This window comes from Anastrepha obliqua, chromosome 4 (assembly GCF_027943255.1).
Source record: "Anastrepha obliqua isolate idAnaObli1 chromosome 4, idAnaObli1_1.0, whole genome shotgun sequence".
Taxonomy (NCBI): Eukaryota; Metazoa; Arthropoda; class Insecta; order Diptera; family Tephritidae; genus Anastrepha; species Anastrepha obliqua.
The window spans coordinates 27,655,243-27,676,528 of NC_072895.1; the positions used below are offsets into that span (position 1 = coordinate 27,655,243).

Here is a 21,286-nt window from a genome sequence, read left to right on the forward strand (position 1 = left end):
CCTTATTCCCCAAAATTAGCGACAACATTGCATTTTGTCTTAAAACACGGATAATTCTCCACTTTAGGTTAGGTTAGGTTTGGCAGCCGCATCGCACATAGAGACAGCGATGCCACTTAGACCCCGAAATGGGTCCGTTGTGCACCGCAGGGGCTGGGCTACATTTCCCATTCCATATTGAACCATCCTGAGCTTTTGACAAAGCGTAAAAGGTTATTGAAACTTTAAGTGTATAGATTATCTATATTCATTAAGAAGTAGGCTCTTAAATATCGGTTCCTGCGTATGGCTAGAGCCGGGTATGTGCAAAAAAGGTGTTGAATTGTTTCCAACTCCTACTCATTCCTGCAGCTACGACAGAAATCATGCGTGTGAACGCCTAATCGCCTTGCATGATTTCCTATGACACAATGTCCTGTGAGCGCCCCTACTAAGGTCCTAATTTGAAGTTTACTCAATTTTATAATAATCTTGGACAAACGTAGATTTAGCCTTGGCCATGTTTGCCTAGCAATTTCACAGGTATTGTCACTAATCCATCTTTGATTTACATAACTGATTAGTGTGTCCTTAATAAGAAGCTTACAAGTTGCGAGAGGTACCTCCATAAAATTACTTATGTTTGGCATACAGGTACCTTCACTTACAAGTTGATCAGCCCTACAGTTCCCTGGTATATCTCTGTGGCCTGGAACCCAACATAAGAAGATAAGATATTGTTTGGCCATCTCATTAAGAGATTGGCGACAATGTAAGACACTCCTCGATGTTATTTGGAATACATGAAGGGCCCGTAGGGCAGCTTGGCTGTCTGATAGAATGTAGATATCTGTTGATGATATTCTGTTTAACTCTAACCATTTTAAGGCTTCATTAATAGCGCATATTTCCGCTTGAAAAACACTACAGTGATCAGGTAGTTTAGCACTCTATCCAGCAGAGACATAAATAATCGTCAAAAAATCATGTAAAATTCATATAACGTTAATTTTGGTACGCTAGAAACGAAAATTTTTATTCACTTTTACTGTACCAAAAAGTGCACAAAAAGTGTCACATGTGTTTATGAAAAATTAGCCGTAATGCGGAATAACCGTCTGTAGACGGTCAATAAAAACTTCACAAAAATCACTTTTCTTTTTTCAGTTTCACTATAACTAATAGTGGCATTGAGAAATATACAGAAAAACATGCCTGTTTTGAATTTTTGAAGAAATTTCTGCAATGTTTGGTCACTTTTTTTTCACAAACGAAAAGAAATTTTTCAACTGTAATTTTTTCGACTGATTTCAACGACGGCCATTACTAAACTGACGACAAACATCAAAATGAAACAAATGAACACTATAAATGATTTGGAATGGTTCCGTCATAGTAGTTTCAAGGCAGCCATGCCGGCTCACACGAAAAAGAAAATTACATATAAAACCCAGGAGAGGGTTTTATAATGACCGTCTGTAGACGGTCTTACTGGATAGAGGGTTAAAGGATTCACTGAAAAAAGGCTCTTCGCAATATAACCCAGATCATACAATTGTGTCCATTTTAGATCCGTCCGTGTAGATCTTAACGATCAACACTTAGTCAATAAATTTTGTCTGCCTCATTTCTAATATTCAAATTTTTCCCGCTAATATGAAAACAAATGCAAAATATTTCACAGCTGCTTACGGTTACGGGGTAGGACCAAAAAACCAATAGATACATGCGGCTACGGTTATGATTACGGCGTTATGGTGCGGCACCTATAATCGTTTACAGTGCTGCCCATATGTTTGATCAGAACAGCTGATTGCTATGTTTACGGTTGTGGCTACGGTACGGCACCACTAATTGCAGTTTTAAGCTAAATTACGCCTCGTCAGCTCGCGTTTGTCATAAATCTGCTCGGCTCTTGCGTCTGAAAAATCACGTAATTTATGATACATTCGTGGCGTTTCGACTTCAGATACCAGCAAATGCAACATTAGACTCCTCTCAAATCCACTTTTGATGATTTACTTTGGTTTTTTGTTTTCTTTTGTTTTGTTTTGTAAAGATTATTCTGATTTTGTAATTTCACTTTTGCATACTTACACTTCCAGTTGTTGTCTCTTTAACCGCCTATTTACAGACAATTACAAATTTACGTACGTATATCGAATGTGTTTATGTGCAATCGGCGGTTATTTCATAATTTTCAGAATTTTCGTTTTCATTTTTATCATTAATGTGGTTTGTTTCAAGTTTTTTGGTTTGTTTAAATTTTGTTGGTGGAAAATATATTTGTTAATAATTGTAGTACATAGGTGAGGTGGTAGAATTTGAATTTTGTTCGACATTTGGTGAGGTTAAAAACACATATTTATTATATCAATTTGTTTAGATTAGTTAAGTTTTGGTTTTTAGGTGAAAGCGCAAAAAAGTGAGAAAAAGAAGAATTTCGTTTTAGAGCTCGGTATAGTTAATAGATACGAATTCAAATCAGCAATTTCATTGAGTTAAATAATTTGTTATATAGAAGCAGCTAAATTGTGAACGAGTATTTGCCAAAAATAATAAAGCGTCATTGAACACAACTAACTACGATGTGTCTTGTGGTGACTTGATGCGTAGCTGCTAATGTGAAAAAAGTAAGGGCATATCTGACGGCATACAGTACCTGTGAGAAATTGGGCACACTGACAGTCTTGCGCATCGACAGCGGTTGGCCGTGCGCAGTTTCCAACTCCTTGACCGCCACACTTTGACGCAAGCGATCGAGCGTCAATATGCTCTCCACAGCAGACACGCCGCGTGTGTATTTTTCTACGAAGCGCAAGAGACAAAGCAAGCAATAAGGAATTTAATTAGTTACATATTTTTATTTATGCATTTTTTCTAGACACTCACCGATGTACGTTTCGCCATCGCTTGCGGAGCAGTCATCGCCGCTTGCGGCCAGCTGTGCCAACGACTCGCGATCCTCCAACTCCTCCGATGCTTTTGGTATGTTTGAGACCACTTCATAGGTGACACCCGTTTGCAAAATGGCATTCTCACCACGCACCAAACGGAACTTTTTCAGCCGATCTGTAATACTTTGGCCCTTCTTTATGTTTATGCTAATGCGTTTGCGCAGCACCAGATCCATGGGCGCCGGATGTGAGAGACGCACAGTTGTGCGCAATATTAAGTAGACCCGCTCATTAGCCTCGGTAACACGATTCAATGCCTGACTGTCGTGCATCGACGAATCCCAACTGGCAATCGAGCACACATCCTTCTCCAGATGTTGCAGTATTTGTAGAGTATAGAATTTATGACCATGTTCTTTGGAGAGTATCGAGTTTAGCCCAGCAACCGAGAATTCGTCATTGGTATTCTGTGCTGACATATCATCGGCATTTAGATTGAGGAACAACACGGGCACATGAGGCTCCATGCCGGCTGGCGGGTCCCAAGAGGCTGGCGCACCTGGTATGCCAGAGCCTGGCGCGGGCACCAACACGGCATTCCGCTCCTCGGTCAGCGACACCCATTGATGCACCAAACTCAACTCACGTTCACGCTCCTCTTCGCTCTTATCCTCCTTCTTAATCAGCTTTTGTATCTGCTGATCCAGATACTGCCGCCGTCGGCCAAGCGCTTCACTCCATTTTTCGCGCAGCACTGTGAGATCTTCCTCCTGGTACGAGTCTAGTGGGCGTTGTAGCCGTGAACGTACACAAATACTGCCAATTGCAATATTTACAATGGACTGACAAATAATGGGCAATGTGCCCGAATTTTGTACAGGTTTGACGCGCACATTAACGCGCCGCTGTTGTCCTTGCCTTAGCTGATAGATACCACCAGTGAGTACCTCCGTGCGATTTGTCACTTCCACAGGCGAATATTCACCGTTGTCATTCAGCTCGTGTATTTCCACCCAGAGTTCGATTTTACGCGACAACTCCGCCCAACGGTCGACTAGCGAGCGCGCTTTAGCCTGCTGTTGCTCGACTTCCCAGCCCTTGGTTTTGGAGAAACCGGCGCTGCGGTGACCCCAAACCTCAATCGATAAAGCACCTTCGATGCAGTGCTCAAGAAACTCCTCATTGATGGTCACAGTGAAATCTTTACTATGTTCGAATTTAAAAACCATATTTTGATCGTGCGACGGCGCTTCGGCATTGATGACAGGCACCACAGTCTCTTGATTGCCCCAAAAAGTGTATTGGCAGAAAACGAAATTGGAGAGGGAGAGTGGCAAGCCGGTGGCGCTTTTTATGGAGACACGGCAAGTTATTTGATTGGACATTGGATCGACGGGATCATCGTATTCGTCACGCGAATCGGTCGATGACTCGGAAATCGATTCGCACATGCGATCTTGTGGCATTTGACCGGCAATGCGTTGAATTTCGACTTGAAGTCGGCCAGCAACTTCACCTTGTTGACTAATGATGGGCGTGTGATAGTCCAATTTCACATCATGGAAGAGTACTTCAAGGAAAATATTGGCGACACCGATCAAATTGTGATTCTCCTGCGACTCATAGAACGGATCCAACGATTTGGAATTCTCACTTTCCTGGAAATTAACGAAAAATTAGTGACAATGTAGAGTTGGGCTGACTTCTTAAACTCATGAATGCCAAGCATCAGCATCTCTTCTTTCTAAACTTTAAGAGCTGATCTCGGCGGAATGCTAACTTCCAACAAAGTTACGCAAATTTGGACACTTTCAGCTCAGGGGGTTTAGAAATGAAACAGTCCTGATGTTTTGCATAAATGCGTTTATAAAGTCACCCTTCGGTGCGAAGAAATGCAGGGAATGTATGTAAAGGCGCAATAGTATTTGGGAGGCATGTGAAAGGAGTAGTAAGTGGACAATTACCTCGTCACTATCTTCATCGTCTGAGTACGTTTCAACGACAGGCTTTTATGTTTGCCAATCGCCAAAAGATTTGAGCGAATTGTAATGGGTGTTAGTAAAAATGTAGAAATGCAGAAATGTAGAAATGTTTAAATTGATGAGCAAAGTTAGCAAGTTTACAAATTAAAAGCTATGCGCATGGAGAGAATGAAATGAGTTGCATGGAAAAACTTACCAAACCATTTAGAATGCGCTCCTTGTGTTCCTGATACATTTCGCGCATATCAATCAACTTGTTTTCCAATTTCTCCATGGTCCAAATTTGACTGCCGGAATTAGTGCGTTTAACCAAGATGGCCGGCTCACTAACAAAGGCGCCGCGCTATGCAAAGAAAAAAGAAAAGTTTGAGTTTAAAAAAATGTGTGTAGGTTAGCTTAGGTTATAGTGGTAATCGGTCTGTACGCCCAACTCATTTAGACCTTACAGGCCCGTTGTGACGCCGCTGTGCGACACGGGAATCTAATTTTTCTTTGTGGAAGCATTTTGTTGCTCTTTTGAAGCGCAGGATTGGTACAATCCACACGCCAGACAGGCTGAGAGATTCGGATTTCAAACTTGACCTCACTTACGGACAATCAAGGATCCTTAGAAGCTTTGAGTTCATCCAGCTGACAACGGATCAGTGTATATATACATATATAATTGGCGCGTACACCCTTTTTGGGCGTTTGGCCGAGCTCCTACTCCTATTTGTGGCGTATGTCTTGATGTTGTTGCACAAATGGAGGGACCTACAGTTTCAAGCCGACTCCGAACGGCAAATGGTTTTTATGAGGAGCTTTTTCATGCCAGAAATACACTCGGAGGTTTGCCATTGCCTGCCGAGGGGTCAGTGTATACTCTCGTTTAATCTAAGCGGAACTTTTTCCACCCACATTCCATCAAGGGAGTAGTGGACTCAGTGCAACACTTGGGGAAAGGGCTTGGTGAACCTCTTCACGGATGGCTCGAAGTTGGACGGAAGGGTTGGCGGCGGAGTATTCTGCGAAGAGCTCACATCAGACTCAAATTCAGATTACCGGATTACTACAGTGTGTAGCCAAGCGGCATTTAGGACCCTGGGCTCAATTATGGTGCGCTCGAAACTGGTCAGGGAATGCCTGGTTTCATTTTCGACTGCATCCCAATTATTTGTCATAAGGCTAATCTGGGTACTTGGTCATGGCAACATCGCGGAAAACTGCGAAGCGGAAGAGCTGGACAGACAAGGGACCTATGAGGTAGTTTCCCCGCGAAAGTACTGGATCGGGATCCCCTTGACAACCGATCTACTCCTGAAACGATGGGCTTTGCGTAAACTCAGCGAGCGCTGGGCGAGTACACAAACTTGTAAGGTCGCGAAATCCTTCTGCCCACGTGTGGATCGGAGACGTTCGAGGAATATTCTGAGGTTGACAAAACCTCAGCTCTCAAACTTCGTGGATGTCCTCACGGGACACTATCCGCGAGGTGTGCATGCCGTGAGACTTGGAATTTCTTCTAATCCTTTTTGCGTCAGCTGTATGGAGGATGAGGTAGAATCATCTCAGCACATTCTCATTAGCTGTTAGGTCTTGCGGGACTAAGATTGAAGCATCTTGGTTGTCACTTCTTTCCTACCCCTCCTGATATATCAGCCCTCGATATCAAAACTCTGGAGAACTTCATCAGCAACATAGCATAAGCGCAAATTAGTCACCTTATAATAAGGTTTCCTTCACCTCTTTTCTCTTGCAATGGCATCACAAAGGATGAACTAAAATTCTTCGTCTAAGTGGGCCCACTTTCAGGGCAATCATTATAACCTAACCCAACCTTAATTGACAATCTCGGCTTTAACTGAGCTCATTGGTGAATTAATGTAAATCTTTCAAAAGTTGGGACTTTCCCGCTTTTGTTTGGCAAAGTGACCTATTAAATCACTATGGACGACTTCAAAAAAGCGCATTTGAATTTTCTCCTTTGTTATGCTAACTGACACCAATTGAAGATGCCACTGACACTGAGGACGCTAGAGGGAAGCTGAATCAAGTCATGATAAGGACGCAAATATGGCTTGAGGACCACGGCCTCGAACTCGCCAAACATAAAACCGAAGTCATCCTTATGACACGAGGCACCATGCTACTCGACGCCAACATACAAATAGGCGACACGTCCTTAGTGACCCAAAAAGTAGTAAAATACTTAGGTATTCAACTTGACTGCAGGCTTACTTTCTGGGCCCAGCGGCATGCGGCTACTAAAGCAGCAAAGGTCACGAGTATGCTAAGTAGATTAATGGCAAACATCGGCGGACCAACACAGAGCAAAATAAAGCTATTTATGGCGGCTACAAGCTCAATTCTCCTATACGGCAGCGCAGTATGTGGAATTGTGCTAAACTGCAAAGCCAAGCGCAAAGCACTGGTAGCCGTGCAACGAACAGCGGCACTCGGAGTTGCCTCAGCCTACCGCACTGTATCAGGCGCTGCAATCTTCGTGATCAGCGGTCAGATACCCATCGCCAAATCTTGCTGCGGTGGCAAAGCCGATGGGATACTGAACCACCGAGTGGCAGATGGACGGCGGAACTTATTCCATCAATTGACAAATGGGTGGTCCAAAGGAACTTCGGAGAAGTGAACTACTTCTTAACTTAGTTCCTCTCGGGTCACGGATACTTCCGGAGTTACCTATACCGTATGGGCAAGGTAACCGATTCCAAGTGCATATACTGCGAAGCACCGAGCAATGACGGTGAACACACGTTTTTTAGTAGTGACAGATAGCTCGCGGAAAGAAATGCTCTGAGGGAGCAGATTGGCGACTTCGCGCCAAGCAACATGATCAGCAAAATGCTCGAACGTGGGGACAGCTGGAACGCGGTAATGAAATACATCGAGATCGTACTACGGAAAAAAAAGATTGACCTCGACACAGCGCAACAAAGTGAAGCCGCCCAGATAGAGACATAAGAAGACAAGCCTATAGCATGAAAGCTGGCTACAAATATGGTGGACCCAGGTGGGTGAATAGAATTGGTCTTTATGGATGACGTTCTGGGCCCTCTAGAAGTAATATAGAAAGCAGTTCCGGGAAGGGTGTCTCCCCAAAGGGAGAGAAAGGATCGTTTTAGTGGCCACACTACACGACGGTCGCTGTAAGTGCGAAGCCATTTTGAACCCTACCTCACCCACCAAAAAAAAAACAAAATATAAAAAATGGCAAGTAAACCGTGGCTCTTAATCTGCTTGCGTTCTCTATAGCAGCCTCCATCGCCTGCCTCCTCAGCTGCCACCATTTGCAGGTGCAGCAGCGAATGCTTTCATTGGAGGCTAAGCGCCCATTCGTATGACAGGGCCTAGCTAACCGAGTCGCTGGATTTTTATTTTCACTACTCTGCCTATGTGTGGCTGTGTGTGTGTGTAAAAACTGTAAACTACTTACCCTTCTATTTGGGCTAAGATTGGCTGGCGGTATTTGCAGCGTCACTGAGAATTTTGTTTTCTTCTCCATCTCCTCGGCAAGGAAGTTGGCCTCCTGCACCAATGCATTAGCGCGCATAATATCGTTTTTCAGTTGGCCCAGTGAACGCTTGAACATCTCATCGCGTTCCTGTACATGAAAATAAGTTGAAATATGCGAAAATAAAGTGAAAGCTAATATGTGACAATGAATTTCCATATACACACCTGCGCCCACTTCTCTACGCGCATTTGCGACGTAGGTGTGTTCGGTGTAATTTTACCCAAACGCAAAGGATCATATGGCGCATATGGCGCGTAAGGTGTGCTGGGCGATAATGTGTTGCGCAACTGCTGGAATTGCCGCTCGTACTCCTGCAAAGGCAATAAATCAAAAAGTTGAATATATTATTTTCTCCGTTTTGGCGAGTTGAAAGTAGTCAGCACATTTATTGCGTATTGTCAACTGATGCCGCACTTGCTGCTCACCTGTCTCTGCTTCTCCAACGCCACCTGCTTGTCCTCCTCGTGCTGGCGCTCTAGCCGCGCAATGGCGGTTTGTATGGGATCATTGCTCAGCTCGTTTTGCATGATCTCATCGCGCGCAAAGTTATAGTCAATTAGCTGCGCTGGTGTTTGTGGCTCCGAAATCATATTGGCATTGGCGCTTTTCGGGCAATTAACACGGAAGAAATGATGATTGCCCCACAGTATACGGTCGCCATTGTGCAGTGGGATTTTCTCCAGCACTGCCGAGCCATTCACAAAGCAACGTGCACCCTGTATGGGCTCCATGAAAAGGCCGCCATCTTCAATTACAATGACACAGTGTTCAGGTTGTATACCAAGGCCGGATAGTTGTATGTCAGGTTGTTGGCCGGAAATGCTATGACCACCAATTAAAGTGCGCTCCTGCAAAGGAAAAGGGTCTGTTCAAAATGTCCACCCGCAGTGGCTATTTAAGACTCACCTTCAAATAATAAACCAACAATTCATTGAGGGACGGATCAGCGTTCAAATTAACTAAATAGTATTTATTCTTCTCCACTTTAATGCCGCTCGCCTGCACGCTGATGCCCATCTTTTCGAGCGCCTGCTGACGTTCATTTTGTATGCGTTCGGTTTTCACCAGTTTCTCCTCCCACGTTTGTGAGATTTGCTTCATTAGATTCTCACTTTCGGCCAACTTGTCGTGTATGTCCACGCGCTGCACATCGCCCACAGGCGAACCGGTGGCATGCTTTAACATATTGCGCAACGCCTCCACTTCTAGTCGCAATTCGCGTATGATGCGCGCATTCGGGTCCTCGTTGACCACAGCGTGATTGACAATGCGTTTGGCGCGATCGGCATAGCGCAGCGTGGAAAGTGTCTCTTCGTAGTTATCGGCTGAAGGTGAAATGGTGGCAACCATTACCGTCTTTGAGTTGCCACCCAAATTGTCCTTCAGCAGCCAAGTGAGCACTGAATCGCGATAGGGTACAAATTTGTCGTTGCCGCCCTTCTTGCCGTTCGATTGATCGGCCAGCTTCGAGATAACCAAACCCAAGGTGGTAAGTGATCTGGAAAAGAATTAAAAGTGCGCTTGTTAAGTAAAAATAATTCGCATCTAAAAAAATTAAATAAAAATAAACGAAACATAGAAAAAAACATTAAAATTGTATAGCAGGTTCTGCATTTCATTCTGAAAAATTTGAACGCATCTAATCCAAGGCACATTAAACAGGTAGGAGCAGAAGAGTAGCAATTTTGGGTGTTTTTTATGTATTTGGCCTCTAAATTGCCAAATTTTGTTTAAATTACTCTAAACTGCCTTTGTTTTAGATTTTCAAATTCGGAGAGCAAAAGCAAAGTTGCTCATATTTTTTTTTCTTAATTTCGATTCCGATCATAGGTTTTGATTTCAAAATTTCATTCTCTCTTTATAATCATGAATTTTGACAATTAATTTTAACTAATACGAGGGGTGCCTTTTATATTTCGGGATTAGAGAACAAAAACACATTTTAATCATCGAAAATCACTTTATTGTTGTTCAAAATATTCTCCATGAAGATCTATACACTTTTGCTGCATTTGAACCAATTGTCGAAGCACTTTTGCCACTCTGAATGAGGTACCTCCAAAACATGCATTCTGAATGCCGCAACCGCTTCTTCAAGTGTCGAAAAACGTTGACCTCTCAGTTTGTTTTTTACGTACGGGAATAAAAAGAAGTCATTCGGTGCCAAGTCAGGACTATACGGCGGATGACCCATTAATTCGATGTTTTGGGTGCTCAAAAATGCAGTTGTTTGAGCCGATATGTGAGAGCTCGCATTGTCCTGGTGAAGAGTGATCCCTCTTTGGCGATTGGTTTTCCTAATTTCTTGTAAGACAACTGGCAAACAAATGGTTGTGTACCACTCAGAATTTACTGTTCTGCGTTGTTCTAGTGGTACGGTTGCGACATGTCCAGTTTTTTTGAAAAAACAGGCGACCATTTGCTTGGAAGTGCTTCGTGCGCGAACAACTTTTGTTGGATTTGGCTCATCTTGAAACACCCATACAGTCGATTGCTGTTTACTTTCGGGCTCATACGCGTAAATCCATGATTCATCACCTGTCACGATGTCAGAGACGTGTTTCGAAGCCCCGCGATCGTATTTTTTGAGCATTTCCTTCGACCAATCGACACGAGCCTTTTTTTGAGCGATTGACAAATTGTGTGGGATCCAACGCGAACAAATTTTTTTGACAGTCAAATGTTTATGCAATATTGAATGTACCTATGCTGGTCCCACTAATGGCTAAGATTGTCTCAATCTCACGATAGGTCACATGACGATCTTGCAATATCAGTTCGCGCACAGCATCAATGGTTTTCGGAACAACTAATTTTGGACGACCTTCACGAAATTCGTCGAGTGAACTACGACCACGATTGAATTCACCATACCATCGATAAACACTGGTACTTGATGGAGCTTCATCGCCAAAAAATGAATTAAGTTCATCCATGCAATGTTGCTGAGTTAATCCACGTCGAAAGTTGTAAAAAATAATCGCACGAAAAGGTTCACGATTTAATTTCATTTTTGGACCGAGATGAATCTTTTAAGTTACGGTAAACAACACAAATAGCACTGGTATTTCAAACCGTTCTGAGTACGTAAAAGCCAAAAAATGTCAAACTTTGCGATACAGCTGTCAGTTGCCAGATTGCAACACCAGGGTTGCCAAATACCGAAATATAAAAGGCACCCCTCGTACTAAGTCGAAGTATAAGACTGGCATTCCCCAAGTAGCACTAAAGCGCCGATTTGATACCATTATGAGACCTCCAATGGGCAGATATCCGCAGCCAATCAGAGCTGTACCCTATGATCAAAAAGTACCGGGAATGTTTAATTGATTATTTTCTTCGATTGCCAAGGCTTAGTGCACCATGAGTACCTTCCATCGGGCCAGGCAGTTAATAAAGAAAATTGTTTATCCGTTTTGAAGCGTTTGAGAAATGCTGTACGTCGCAAACTTCCGGAAATATGGGCAAACAATTCTTGGATTTTGCATGATGATAACGCGCCATCACACCGACCCCAAATTGTGCTGGATTATTTGACCAAACACCAAGTAAATACCATCGTGCAAGCACCGTATTCACCTGATATGGCCCCGTGCGACTTCCTTTTACTTCCTTTTGTGACCCAAGTTGAAGTTACCACTTTGTGGAAGGAGATTTCAGTCGATAGAGATCAAAGAGAATGCGACGAAGGAGCTGAAGGCAATCCCTTCGTCGGCCTACCAGTGGTGCATGCAGGACTGGGTTAAGCGTTGGCACATGTGTGTTGCTTCAGACGGGTCATATTTTGAAGAAGATAAAATAAATTTGCCTGAAATTTAACTCTGTTTTGTTTTATTTAAACATTCCCGATACTTTCTGATCATAGGGAATATCAAATATATTAATGGTAGGTTGGAGCACTGCTCTATGCTGTGAAAGAAAGGAGCTCCTAGTGATCTTAATCGTCTGGTTGCCAAGCCCGGATATTTACAGAGAAAGTGCTCAACAGCCTCCTTCTCTGATAGGTCCCAGAGCTTCTGCAATGGGGATTAAATGACAAACATCGCTTTTCCGCCTGTGAGCCGATCGTCCAATAAGCGGTAAGCACAGCTAAGAGTTTGGAAATTGAGTGGCGTGGAGTCCCAAGGACTTTCTGAGCCCTCCATATATTGTATTGAGATGGAGCTCCATCTTTTCTGCGCTTTCCTGAGAAATAAGTTGTGCAATTCCCTTTTAACAACAGTCAGGGGGAGGCCGATGATCGGGTAGGTGGTCTCTTAGACCAATTCAGGTGGAGTCGCCTGGCAAGTTCATGAGCAATTTCATTTCTCTCTATGTTTCTATGTCCTGAACTGAGATCAAAGATTTAATCCCCTCCTTACAGGAGTTCACTAGTTTGGATCTGTACCATGACGTTTGTAAGAGCCCTGATCGTGGTTTGACCATCAGAAAAAATTTTAATATCGCCCGCGCTCTCAAGTTTTCTAAGCATTTTGCTTGTCTGCAGGAGCGCAAAGACTTCAGCAGTATTTGGATATTTTAAGGAAATATATAATTTGACTGATTTAGAGAAAACCCCTGCTCCGACTCCCGATTCCAATTTCGAGCCATCACTGAAGACAGAGGTAACGGCCTCAGTACAGATTTCCCCCTCGTTCCAATCTAAAGTTTTCGGATAGAGATCTGTACGAAGTTCAGAGAAATACGGTGTTGACTGCCCGAAAATGTTACCATGTCCCTTGAGAGATTTGCACCAGAGGCCAAACTCCTTTAGCCGGATTGCACTGTGAGCAGCGAGTAAAATAACGTAAAAGTCGAAGGGCAGTAAGTGCAAAACGACATTCAGGGCAGCATTGGGTCGAGTTCTATATGCTCCGGTGATGCCAATACAAGCAGTCTTTGGAACCCTCCCCAGTTTAGCCCGTCCGAAAAACTTCTCACGTTAAAAGTGGCAGAACCACTTCCTTTTACACCCAAAGCACGACTGGTGGCTTGAATTCCCACTTCTTAGGCTATTAAATTAATAAATAAATACCCATAAACACGCACATTCTAAACATTGTTAATACTTTATAATGCATTTTGCTTTTCTGAGGTTTCTATTGGGTTGTTCGGAAAGTAATTTCAATTTTTTGTGGATATATCGAGCTTTGAGGTTAAACCCAGGCCTTTCAGGTGGTCATAAACAGTTGAATTCGATAAATTTAATCTATCACCGATCTCACGTGTTGTTGTTCACCGATCTGCATCAACTAATGCCTTTATCGCGCCTTTATTAGCTTCAACCGGCCTTCCAGAACGTGGTGCACCTTTGACATCAAAATTGCCGCATCGAAAATTTGCAAACCAGTTTTGACACTGGTGTATTGTCAACACATCTTTTCTCCATACACATCGGTTAATTTCTTTCCGGCTTGAACAGCATTTTTACCTTTTCTATAGTAAAAAAGTAAAATATGACGAAAATGGTGCTTATTGCTCTCCGTATTTAAAAGAGTTAATTTACACACAAGCCTTGCTCTATCAGCTGCCAAAACATATTGGGTAGTCAAAAAAGTCTTTTCGTATTTCTAATCAAACTTCAACTCATTTTTTTTATATTTATAATGAACTTTATTAAACCAAATATGTACCTTTTTGGTCGACCACCTTTTGCCATTTTTCTTCTAGAGACATTATTCCATCAGTGTAAAACTTTTGTGGTTTCTCGGCGAAAAACTGCGAGGCTTCTCTTGGAGCCAACTTTACTCCATTAAGGGAGTTCTGCATTGACCGAAACAAATGGTAGTCCGATGGTGCAAGGTCAGGGCTATATGGTGAATGCATCAAAACTTCCCAGCCAAGTTCTTCCAGTTTTTGCCGAGTCATCAAAGATGTGTGTGGCCTAGCGTTGTCCTGGTGGAAGATGACGCCCTTTCTGCTGATTAGTTCTGGCCGTTTTTTTTCGATTGCTTGCTTCAATCTCATCAGTTGTTGACAGTAAAGTGTAGAAACAATCGTTCGAGTAGGCTGGAGCTGCTCATAGTGGATGATTCCTTTCCAATCCCACCCAACACACAGCATAACCTTTCGAGGCGTCAATCCTGGCTTTGCGACCATTTGTTGAGCTTCACCACCTTTGCACCATGATCTTTTTCGCACATTATTGCCGTATTTGAGACACTTTTCGTCTCCTGTTACCATTCGCTTCAAAAATGGTTCGATTTCATTTCGTTTCAGCAAAGAATGGCAGATGTTAATTCGGTCCATTAAATTTTTCACAGACAATCCATGGGGTACCACAACAGCGAGCTTCTTTTTGTAACCAGCCTTTTTTAAATAGTTCAAAACCGTTTGATGATGAATGTTTAGTGCCTTGGCGATGTCATGGCAGCTTATGTGACAGTCCTGGTCCATCTTTTCCATAATTTCCTCGACTTTTTCAGCGATAGGTCGACCGGAGCGAGGTGCATCTTTCACATCGAGACTTCCAGAACGGAAGCGAGCGAACCATTGTTGTGCTCCACGAACTGATACAGCATCGTCTCCGTAAACTTCACAAATTTCATTGGTGGCTTGCGTGGCATTTTTCCCTTTTTTATAAAAAAATTTCAAAATATAGCGAATTTCTTCATTATTTTCACTAATTTTTGAACAGTTATAACTTTTTTTCAACTTCTCCGAATTAAATGTTTTTTTGGCTAAATGAAGCTTAAAATGTCACCTTTCTAACACCATATGACATGACACAATGTGATTGGTAGCACTGGAGATAGATGACTCCAACGACATCTATTGACAAAATACGAAAAGACTTTTTCCATTACCCAATATAATGACAATGCCACGTGAAGTGTGAAGTTAGCTGTGAAAAAATACAATTAAATCATCTGTAGCGAAAAAACGACATGACTTTCCGAACAACCCAATACATCCTACAATTCTTCAAAAACCTGCTTAACCTGACTTTTTTCTCAATCACAAACTTACTTATTAATGTTGGAACCCTCTTTCAGCCGATCACCCACAGCACCCGTCTTTACAGCGCGCTCCGAACCAGCCAAATCCACTAGCGACATTCGTGACACTTTTTCACCACTCACACCAGTCGCCTGATCGGTCAGAATCTGTGTTAGCACCACCGAGAAAACGGCATGCGAACGTGACGATTCCGCATTCATGTTGGTAGCAGCTACTGTACGCGATTTGTTGCCCTCCGTCATCAGATTATCGATGTCCTTGTACGAGGACACTGCCAATTGGGACAAGCCGTCCACATACGGGCCGAGCACATTGTGCTCACGCACTTTAAGCGACTGTTTATTTGGTTTGGGATCGAGTAGGTCGTGCACTTTCTCATTGTAAATTTCCATATAGGACACTTCCACTTTGTACATGAGATCCTGTGTGGTTTTGTTGGCAATAGCAGAGAAGAGTTCATCGCACAGGCGTGGTATGATGCCTTTGGACTCAAGTGAACCCATCATCGTATATGATTTGCCGGAGCCTATGAAGTAGAAAAATGTATGTTAGTATTAAAAATTTATGTTCTTTTTTGTGTTTTGTGTGTTTTGTTTGCTTGCATGTAAGCAAGTAAGTGTGCGTGTTGGACTCACCTGTTTGACCGTAGGCAAATATGCAGGCATTGTAGCCTTGGAATGCATTATCGAGTATATCACGTCCCACACAATTGAATACGGATTCTTGTGAAGCGAAATTCGTATCTTCGGGATTTAAAGAGTAGAAGCAATGATCGAATGCAAATGTCTTGGGAGGCTTCCTGTAAAAAGAAATAAAAAAAACAAAAAACAACAATTATACGATACATTTTCAAAAAAGGCTACAAGTGTGAGTGAATCAGCGCGCATAACGAGCAGCAAACTGCTACAGCAACAAGCGACAAATCAACGAGGCGCAATCAATAGTCAAATAGGCTTAGTTATGCAAATGCGCACGTAAATACTAAATAACATAAAGATATATGTAAGTACAGCTGAATCGGTATGCACTGAGCTGAGGATATACGCCACCTGAAGCACTGAGACGAATTTCTAGTTTATTGCGGTAAGGGGACTAGTTTGGTAATGACTACATTTTCGCCAGTTATAGAAAGAGTTCATAAGCTACAACAAAGCAGCAAAAAATCTATTTTTCTATTGTAAATCAGACTGCTTCGGGAAATATTTCCAAGATGAATAAATATTGAATTTATTGAGAAGATAAGCTTGGCCGAAATGGAGCACCAAATTTGTCTAAGAGCAGCTGGGAGAAGCTCACAGTACGGCCATTATCGTCGTACAGCGCGAAGATCTCGGATTACTCGCTCACAAGGTAGAATTAACTCAGCTATGTATTTAAGGGGTCAGTCTACTTTGGAGACTCGAAAAAAAGGCTATATTCGTGATTTTTTTTGTTGAGAAAACTATAAATGATAGTAATATAACATTTGTTTGATTTATTAAATAAAGTCTTAAAATTCAGAAATAAATTTTTTTTTATTCAATTTTATAGTATTTTTAGTAAAAAAATAGCAGTGAAGCGTAACGTCTCAAACATGGGTTGGTGAGGCAGCTCCATCAGAACTCAAGAACGGCTTGTCTGAAACAAAAAAATCAAAATGTTTCAGATTCAGTAAGATACTGGCTACAAAATGACCCTCGGTTATTAGGTTTTAATGAAGACAAAAAAAATGGCTGATAAAAATGGAAAATTTTTGATAGAACGGTTTTTTTTTCGCATATTTAAAAAAAATATATAGTAAAAATTTTAAATTTCAAAACCCCCGAGCGTCAATTTGGTGCAAATTATGTCTAGAATAGGTGATCCAAATTTTATGAAAATCGGTTGATTAGTTTTTGAGATACAGTGGAGCTAGATTTTGAAAACGTTGTTTTGAGAAAAACGCGTTTAAAGTTTTTAATGCACGCTATACGCGCAGGTAGACGAAATGATGTTCAGGTAAAAAAAAAATAGTTAGAGTGCTCGGATTTTCTTAAAATTTTTACACAATATTTCTGGATATATATACTTTCAAATTATGCAAAAAAAAAAATTGAAAAATTTTAAAGTGACAAAGTAGACTAGCCCCTTAAGGCAAACGGCCATGAACTCCGTTATCGCTTCTCAGTTTGGAGAAGACAAATCGAAGTAGGCGTCTTATTTGCCCAAAAAATCATCTTTTCTGACGAACAACATTTGCATTTAGACTGCTTTCACTACGGCTATGCTGATAAACGAAATTCGGATCAGAAAACACGCATGTGAATGTCGAGTAGTCAATCCATTCTGCAAGAGAGTGACGACGGTTTGGTCAGTTTGTTTATATTTTTCATTTCTACCCATTTCTCCGCTCAGACGTTACGTCTTTGTAACATTTATTGGCCATCTCGGAAATGTGTTCTGACTCAGGGTAGTCTTCTGAGCATTGATGTTAGGCGGACAATCCAAAAATGAAGCAGACCTTTAAGGTAAATAATGTCGGACCTTTGCACGTAGGCGATGGAACAATGAGTTGTATGAGCTTTACGGCGCCATAGACACAGTGCAGCGAATAAAGATACAACGAGGGTCGTTGATAGGGTCATGTCGTCCGAATGGTTACAAAGGCGCTGGCTCTCAAAGTATTCGATGCGGTACCAGTAGGTGGTGGCAGAGGAAGAGGAACGCCTCCTCTGCGTTGAAAAGATGAGGTGGAGAAGAACTTGGCTTCATTCGGTGCGCTTTGTTAAACTCGGCCAAAATCACGTAATCGCCAATTAAGAAGAAGAGAAGAATGTCTAGTTCTTCCGTCATATAGCGTCGGGAAGCGTGAAGTTAGCCACATGAATAAAGTTGCATTCTATTGGCCAGGTTAGGCTACGCGGGCTATTCTTTAAGAAGAGTTTACTCGGTGCCTACTGAGGTAATACCACGAAAATATTTTTCCAGCTCCATCTCATTGTCACCTTAAATTATCCTGGTCTTATGACGAATCCAAAGACTTCTTCCAGCTATACTTTGCTTATACCTTTTAGATTTTTTAGAATGTGGTTTCCCAGAAATCTTTGAAGTAGAGAGCATACACAAACGAAGGGCTGGATGGGCTCTGAAGCTCGTATTGTATTGTGTGTGAGAAGCTCCGAATTTCGAGAAGTGAAATATTCGGTCTTGTGAACTTGTGTTAATTTCATGTTCTTTGCTCATCTAGTGTTGGTCAAAGATAATTTAATATTCTGCAGGTGGTCAGGTTAGTCCCACCATCTAATAGAACACTAATTAATTCTTCTTGATTTATGAATTCAAACTACTCAGAGCCCAGATGGTCTTGAATATTCGATCTCGAACCTGTAAACCTTGTCTCTCACTCCTTCTTCGCACACTTATGCACTCCTCATTTGCCGGAACCCCAATATGTCCATGTCCCGGATCCCAATATATTGCCGTTTTTAAAAGCAATATGTGTTGGTAGCTACAATCCTCTGATGTGGGCTCTGATGCCGACAGAAAATACAAGCAAGACCAATTGTGAAGGGCAACAAGGACAACAAGCTTATAGCCACGCCGATTCCATAGGTATCGACAAGAAAAACGCTGTAGTGGTTTGTAAGGAAACGGTCTACCACCACTTGAGGATTTCATCCAAGGGGAGGCGTTGAAGGCCATCTGCAGGCTGAAACACAATGGGAATTGGTACGGCCCCTGTACGGTATTGGTTAACAGAGTAGCCATGCCAACCAGAGTCGTACTTGACAAGAAATACAGTGTGCACCACACCCAGAGGCTCAACTGTGGTCAAACTCAGAAAGTGAGCCGGCAAACGCTGTTTTAGCATGTTCAAGGATGGCTCCAGGAACGAGCAAGGCTCCGGCTTTGGGGTCTACGTGGAATCCAAAGGGACAAAACTGCACTTTGCTCTTGGAATCATGCATCTGTGTTTCAAGCGGAGGTGTATGCTGTTCAAGAAGCGATGAACTTTGTTGTGGAAAACAGATAGTGAGGCAGATCTGTATGTGTCTGCAGTGACAGCCAAGCTGAGCTCATGGCCTTAGACAAGCCACCAACCATTTCCAGAGTAGTCGAGTCCTGTAAATCCAGGCTGAACTATGTCGATAGACACAATATCCTGATGCTAACATGGGTCCCGGAACACGGGGGTATCGCGGATAACGAGATCTCTGACTATTTAGCCAGAAAGGCCTCTGAGACCAATTTCCTTGGCCCGGAGCCCATTCTGCCACTCCCTTCTGCAGCCATCAAATCCACGGTTAGCAAACGGATTACTTCAACCCACAAGCGGGCTTGGCAGGCTGAGAGAGGCTGCAGATGGACAAAACTGATGTTACCTGTCATATTTGACTGACTTTCGCAGATCCTCCTGTCGCTAAGCAGAGGGGACTGTAGGAGGTTATTGGCACTGATGTGTTAAGAAGCGACCATCTTGGCTCCTTGGCATCACAAGATCTACTCAGAGTGTTTCGGAGGCCGAGTGGATTGAAGAAAAGGGAATTTGCGTAAAGTACAATGGTTTTAATTGTGTCTCGAGTGCTGTACTTGCTAGTCGTTCCCGAAAAAAAAACCAAAATAAAAAAAAAAGATAAAAAAAATTAAACGACAGATCTTCCATTCTTGGCAGATTGCAGATTGGGAAATTTTGCGCTTTCTAATAGAATTTAATTTTCCCTTTATGTTTCCATTTTCTCAACAAATTACGCATGCATGTTTTATGGCAATCACAAGTCATGTTGCTGTCTTAGCTGATTATTTGCCTTTGACTCTTAGTAAAAATCGAAAATATTTGCAGAAAATGTGAAACCTCGAAAATGGTTGTTTAAGTTGACCAAATCTTGTCTAACGCATCAAACACAGTTCCGGAGTTCTAAAAAATACGTTCCAATTGTGGAACAAGTTACAGCATTCACTGGCTGCCTGTGTGGAATAAAGTAGCAACAGCAACTAGTCATGGCTCTGATTTCACTAGTAAGTATTATTTTGCAACCAGTGGATTTCTCTACTGGGTGGGAATGCATACATATTATATTATATATACACATTTTTTTTTTTTGTTTTTTCTGTAAGCATTACTGGGTATGCCTTACTCACCTCTCTAATTTGTCCAGTGATGGTGGATTTTGCAGAATTGTCTGCTGTTTTTCCATCTCCACAATGCATTTTGTGCCCAGCTCGATTTCTGCAACCAAAAGAGGAAATACAAATTAACAATTTTATGGAATATTTAATGGTTTATGCAGTGAAGATAGTTTTGTAATATTTTTATGATTGCAGTGGGAATGATTCATCGAAAAATCTATTTGTTTGGGTGCAAATAAATTGATAAAAAAAAATTTGTAAGTTGTCATCTCGTTCGCAGGGGATTTTGGGGTTAAATTGTTATTTGCGAATATGAATACAAGTTTGGAATTAATTTGCTAAAAAAGCTCATACATATACCTATATATATGTATGTACAATATATTAGGACGCACCCCTCTCCATAGGAGCAAAAAAATATATAAAATTTATTATACCTCAGGTTAGGTTGTGCTAGCCAGGTTGCTTGTCTCATACAAGACACTCGGTAGACCTGAGACCTATTGTGGTACCTGCATTTAGATCTTTTTAAGAAGGTACCTAGTCCCTCCAGTGAAATATTTTGTAAATTTTGCACGTCTTCAAAGAAATAATCGCCCAGATATTTGGCACGGCTTCTTTGAAGTGTATTCTGATGAATTTGAGACCCATTGTGTGGACGTTATGAAGTTCGGAACGTTGTTTTTTAGCTATTCTTGGATCACTGGAGCTTTGTGAGACGGTGCAGAGCCCTGTTGAATCGTTCATGGTCTGCCACCGAAATGTTTGTCTGCCTACGGCTTCAAAGCAACATTCAGAGTACTTTCCCGATAATATTTCGCATTTACCTTGACGCCAGGCTCGATGAAAACGATTGGAGAGCGCCCATCTACGGTTACAGGGGCCCAAACCAT

The 21,286-nt window shown here is 42.1% G+C and overlaps 1 protein-coding gene across 2 annotated transcripts in view; it reads right to left on the reverse strand.

Annotated features, from left to right (window-relative positions):
- LOC129243692 (kinesin-like protein KIF13A) overlaps positions 1-21,286 on the reverse strand; it is a 114,528-nt gene that overhangs the window by 33,901 nt on the left and 59,341 nt on the right. The window contains exons 3-14 of one of the 2 annotated variants that reach the window (XM_054880897.1): positions 20,406-20,493; positions 15,944-16,107; positions 15,318-15,834; positions 9,276-9,867; positions 8,795-9,217; positions 8,534-8,680; positions 8,289-8,456; positions 5,055-5,201; positions 4,841-4,882; positions 2,872-4,534; positions 2,642-2,787; positions 2,077-2,103 (exon numbers count right to left, since the gene is read on the reverse strand). In XM_054880897.1, coding sequence (XP_054736872.1) covers positions 2,077-2,103; positions 2,642-2,787; positions 2,872-4,534; positions 4,841-4,882; positions 5,055-5,201; positions 8,289-8,456; positions 8,534-8,680; positions 8,795-9,217; positions 9,276-9,867; positions 15,318-15,834; positions 15,944-16,107; positions 20,406-20,493 — 4,124 coding nt within the window. The remainder of the gene's footprint in view (positions 1-2,076; positions 2,104-2,641; positions 2,788-2,871; positions 4,535-4,840; positions 4,883-5,054; positions 5,202-8,288; positions 8,457-8,533; positions 8,681-8,794; positions 9,218-9,275; positions 9,868-15,317; positions 15,835-15,943; positions 16,108-20,405; positions 20,494-21,286) is intronic. The other variant, XM_054880898.1, reaches the window with a different exon arrangement.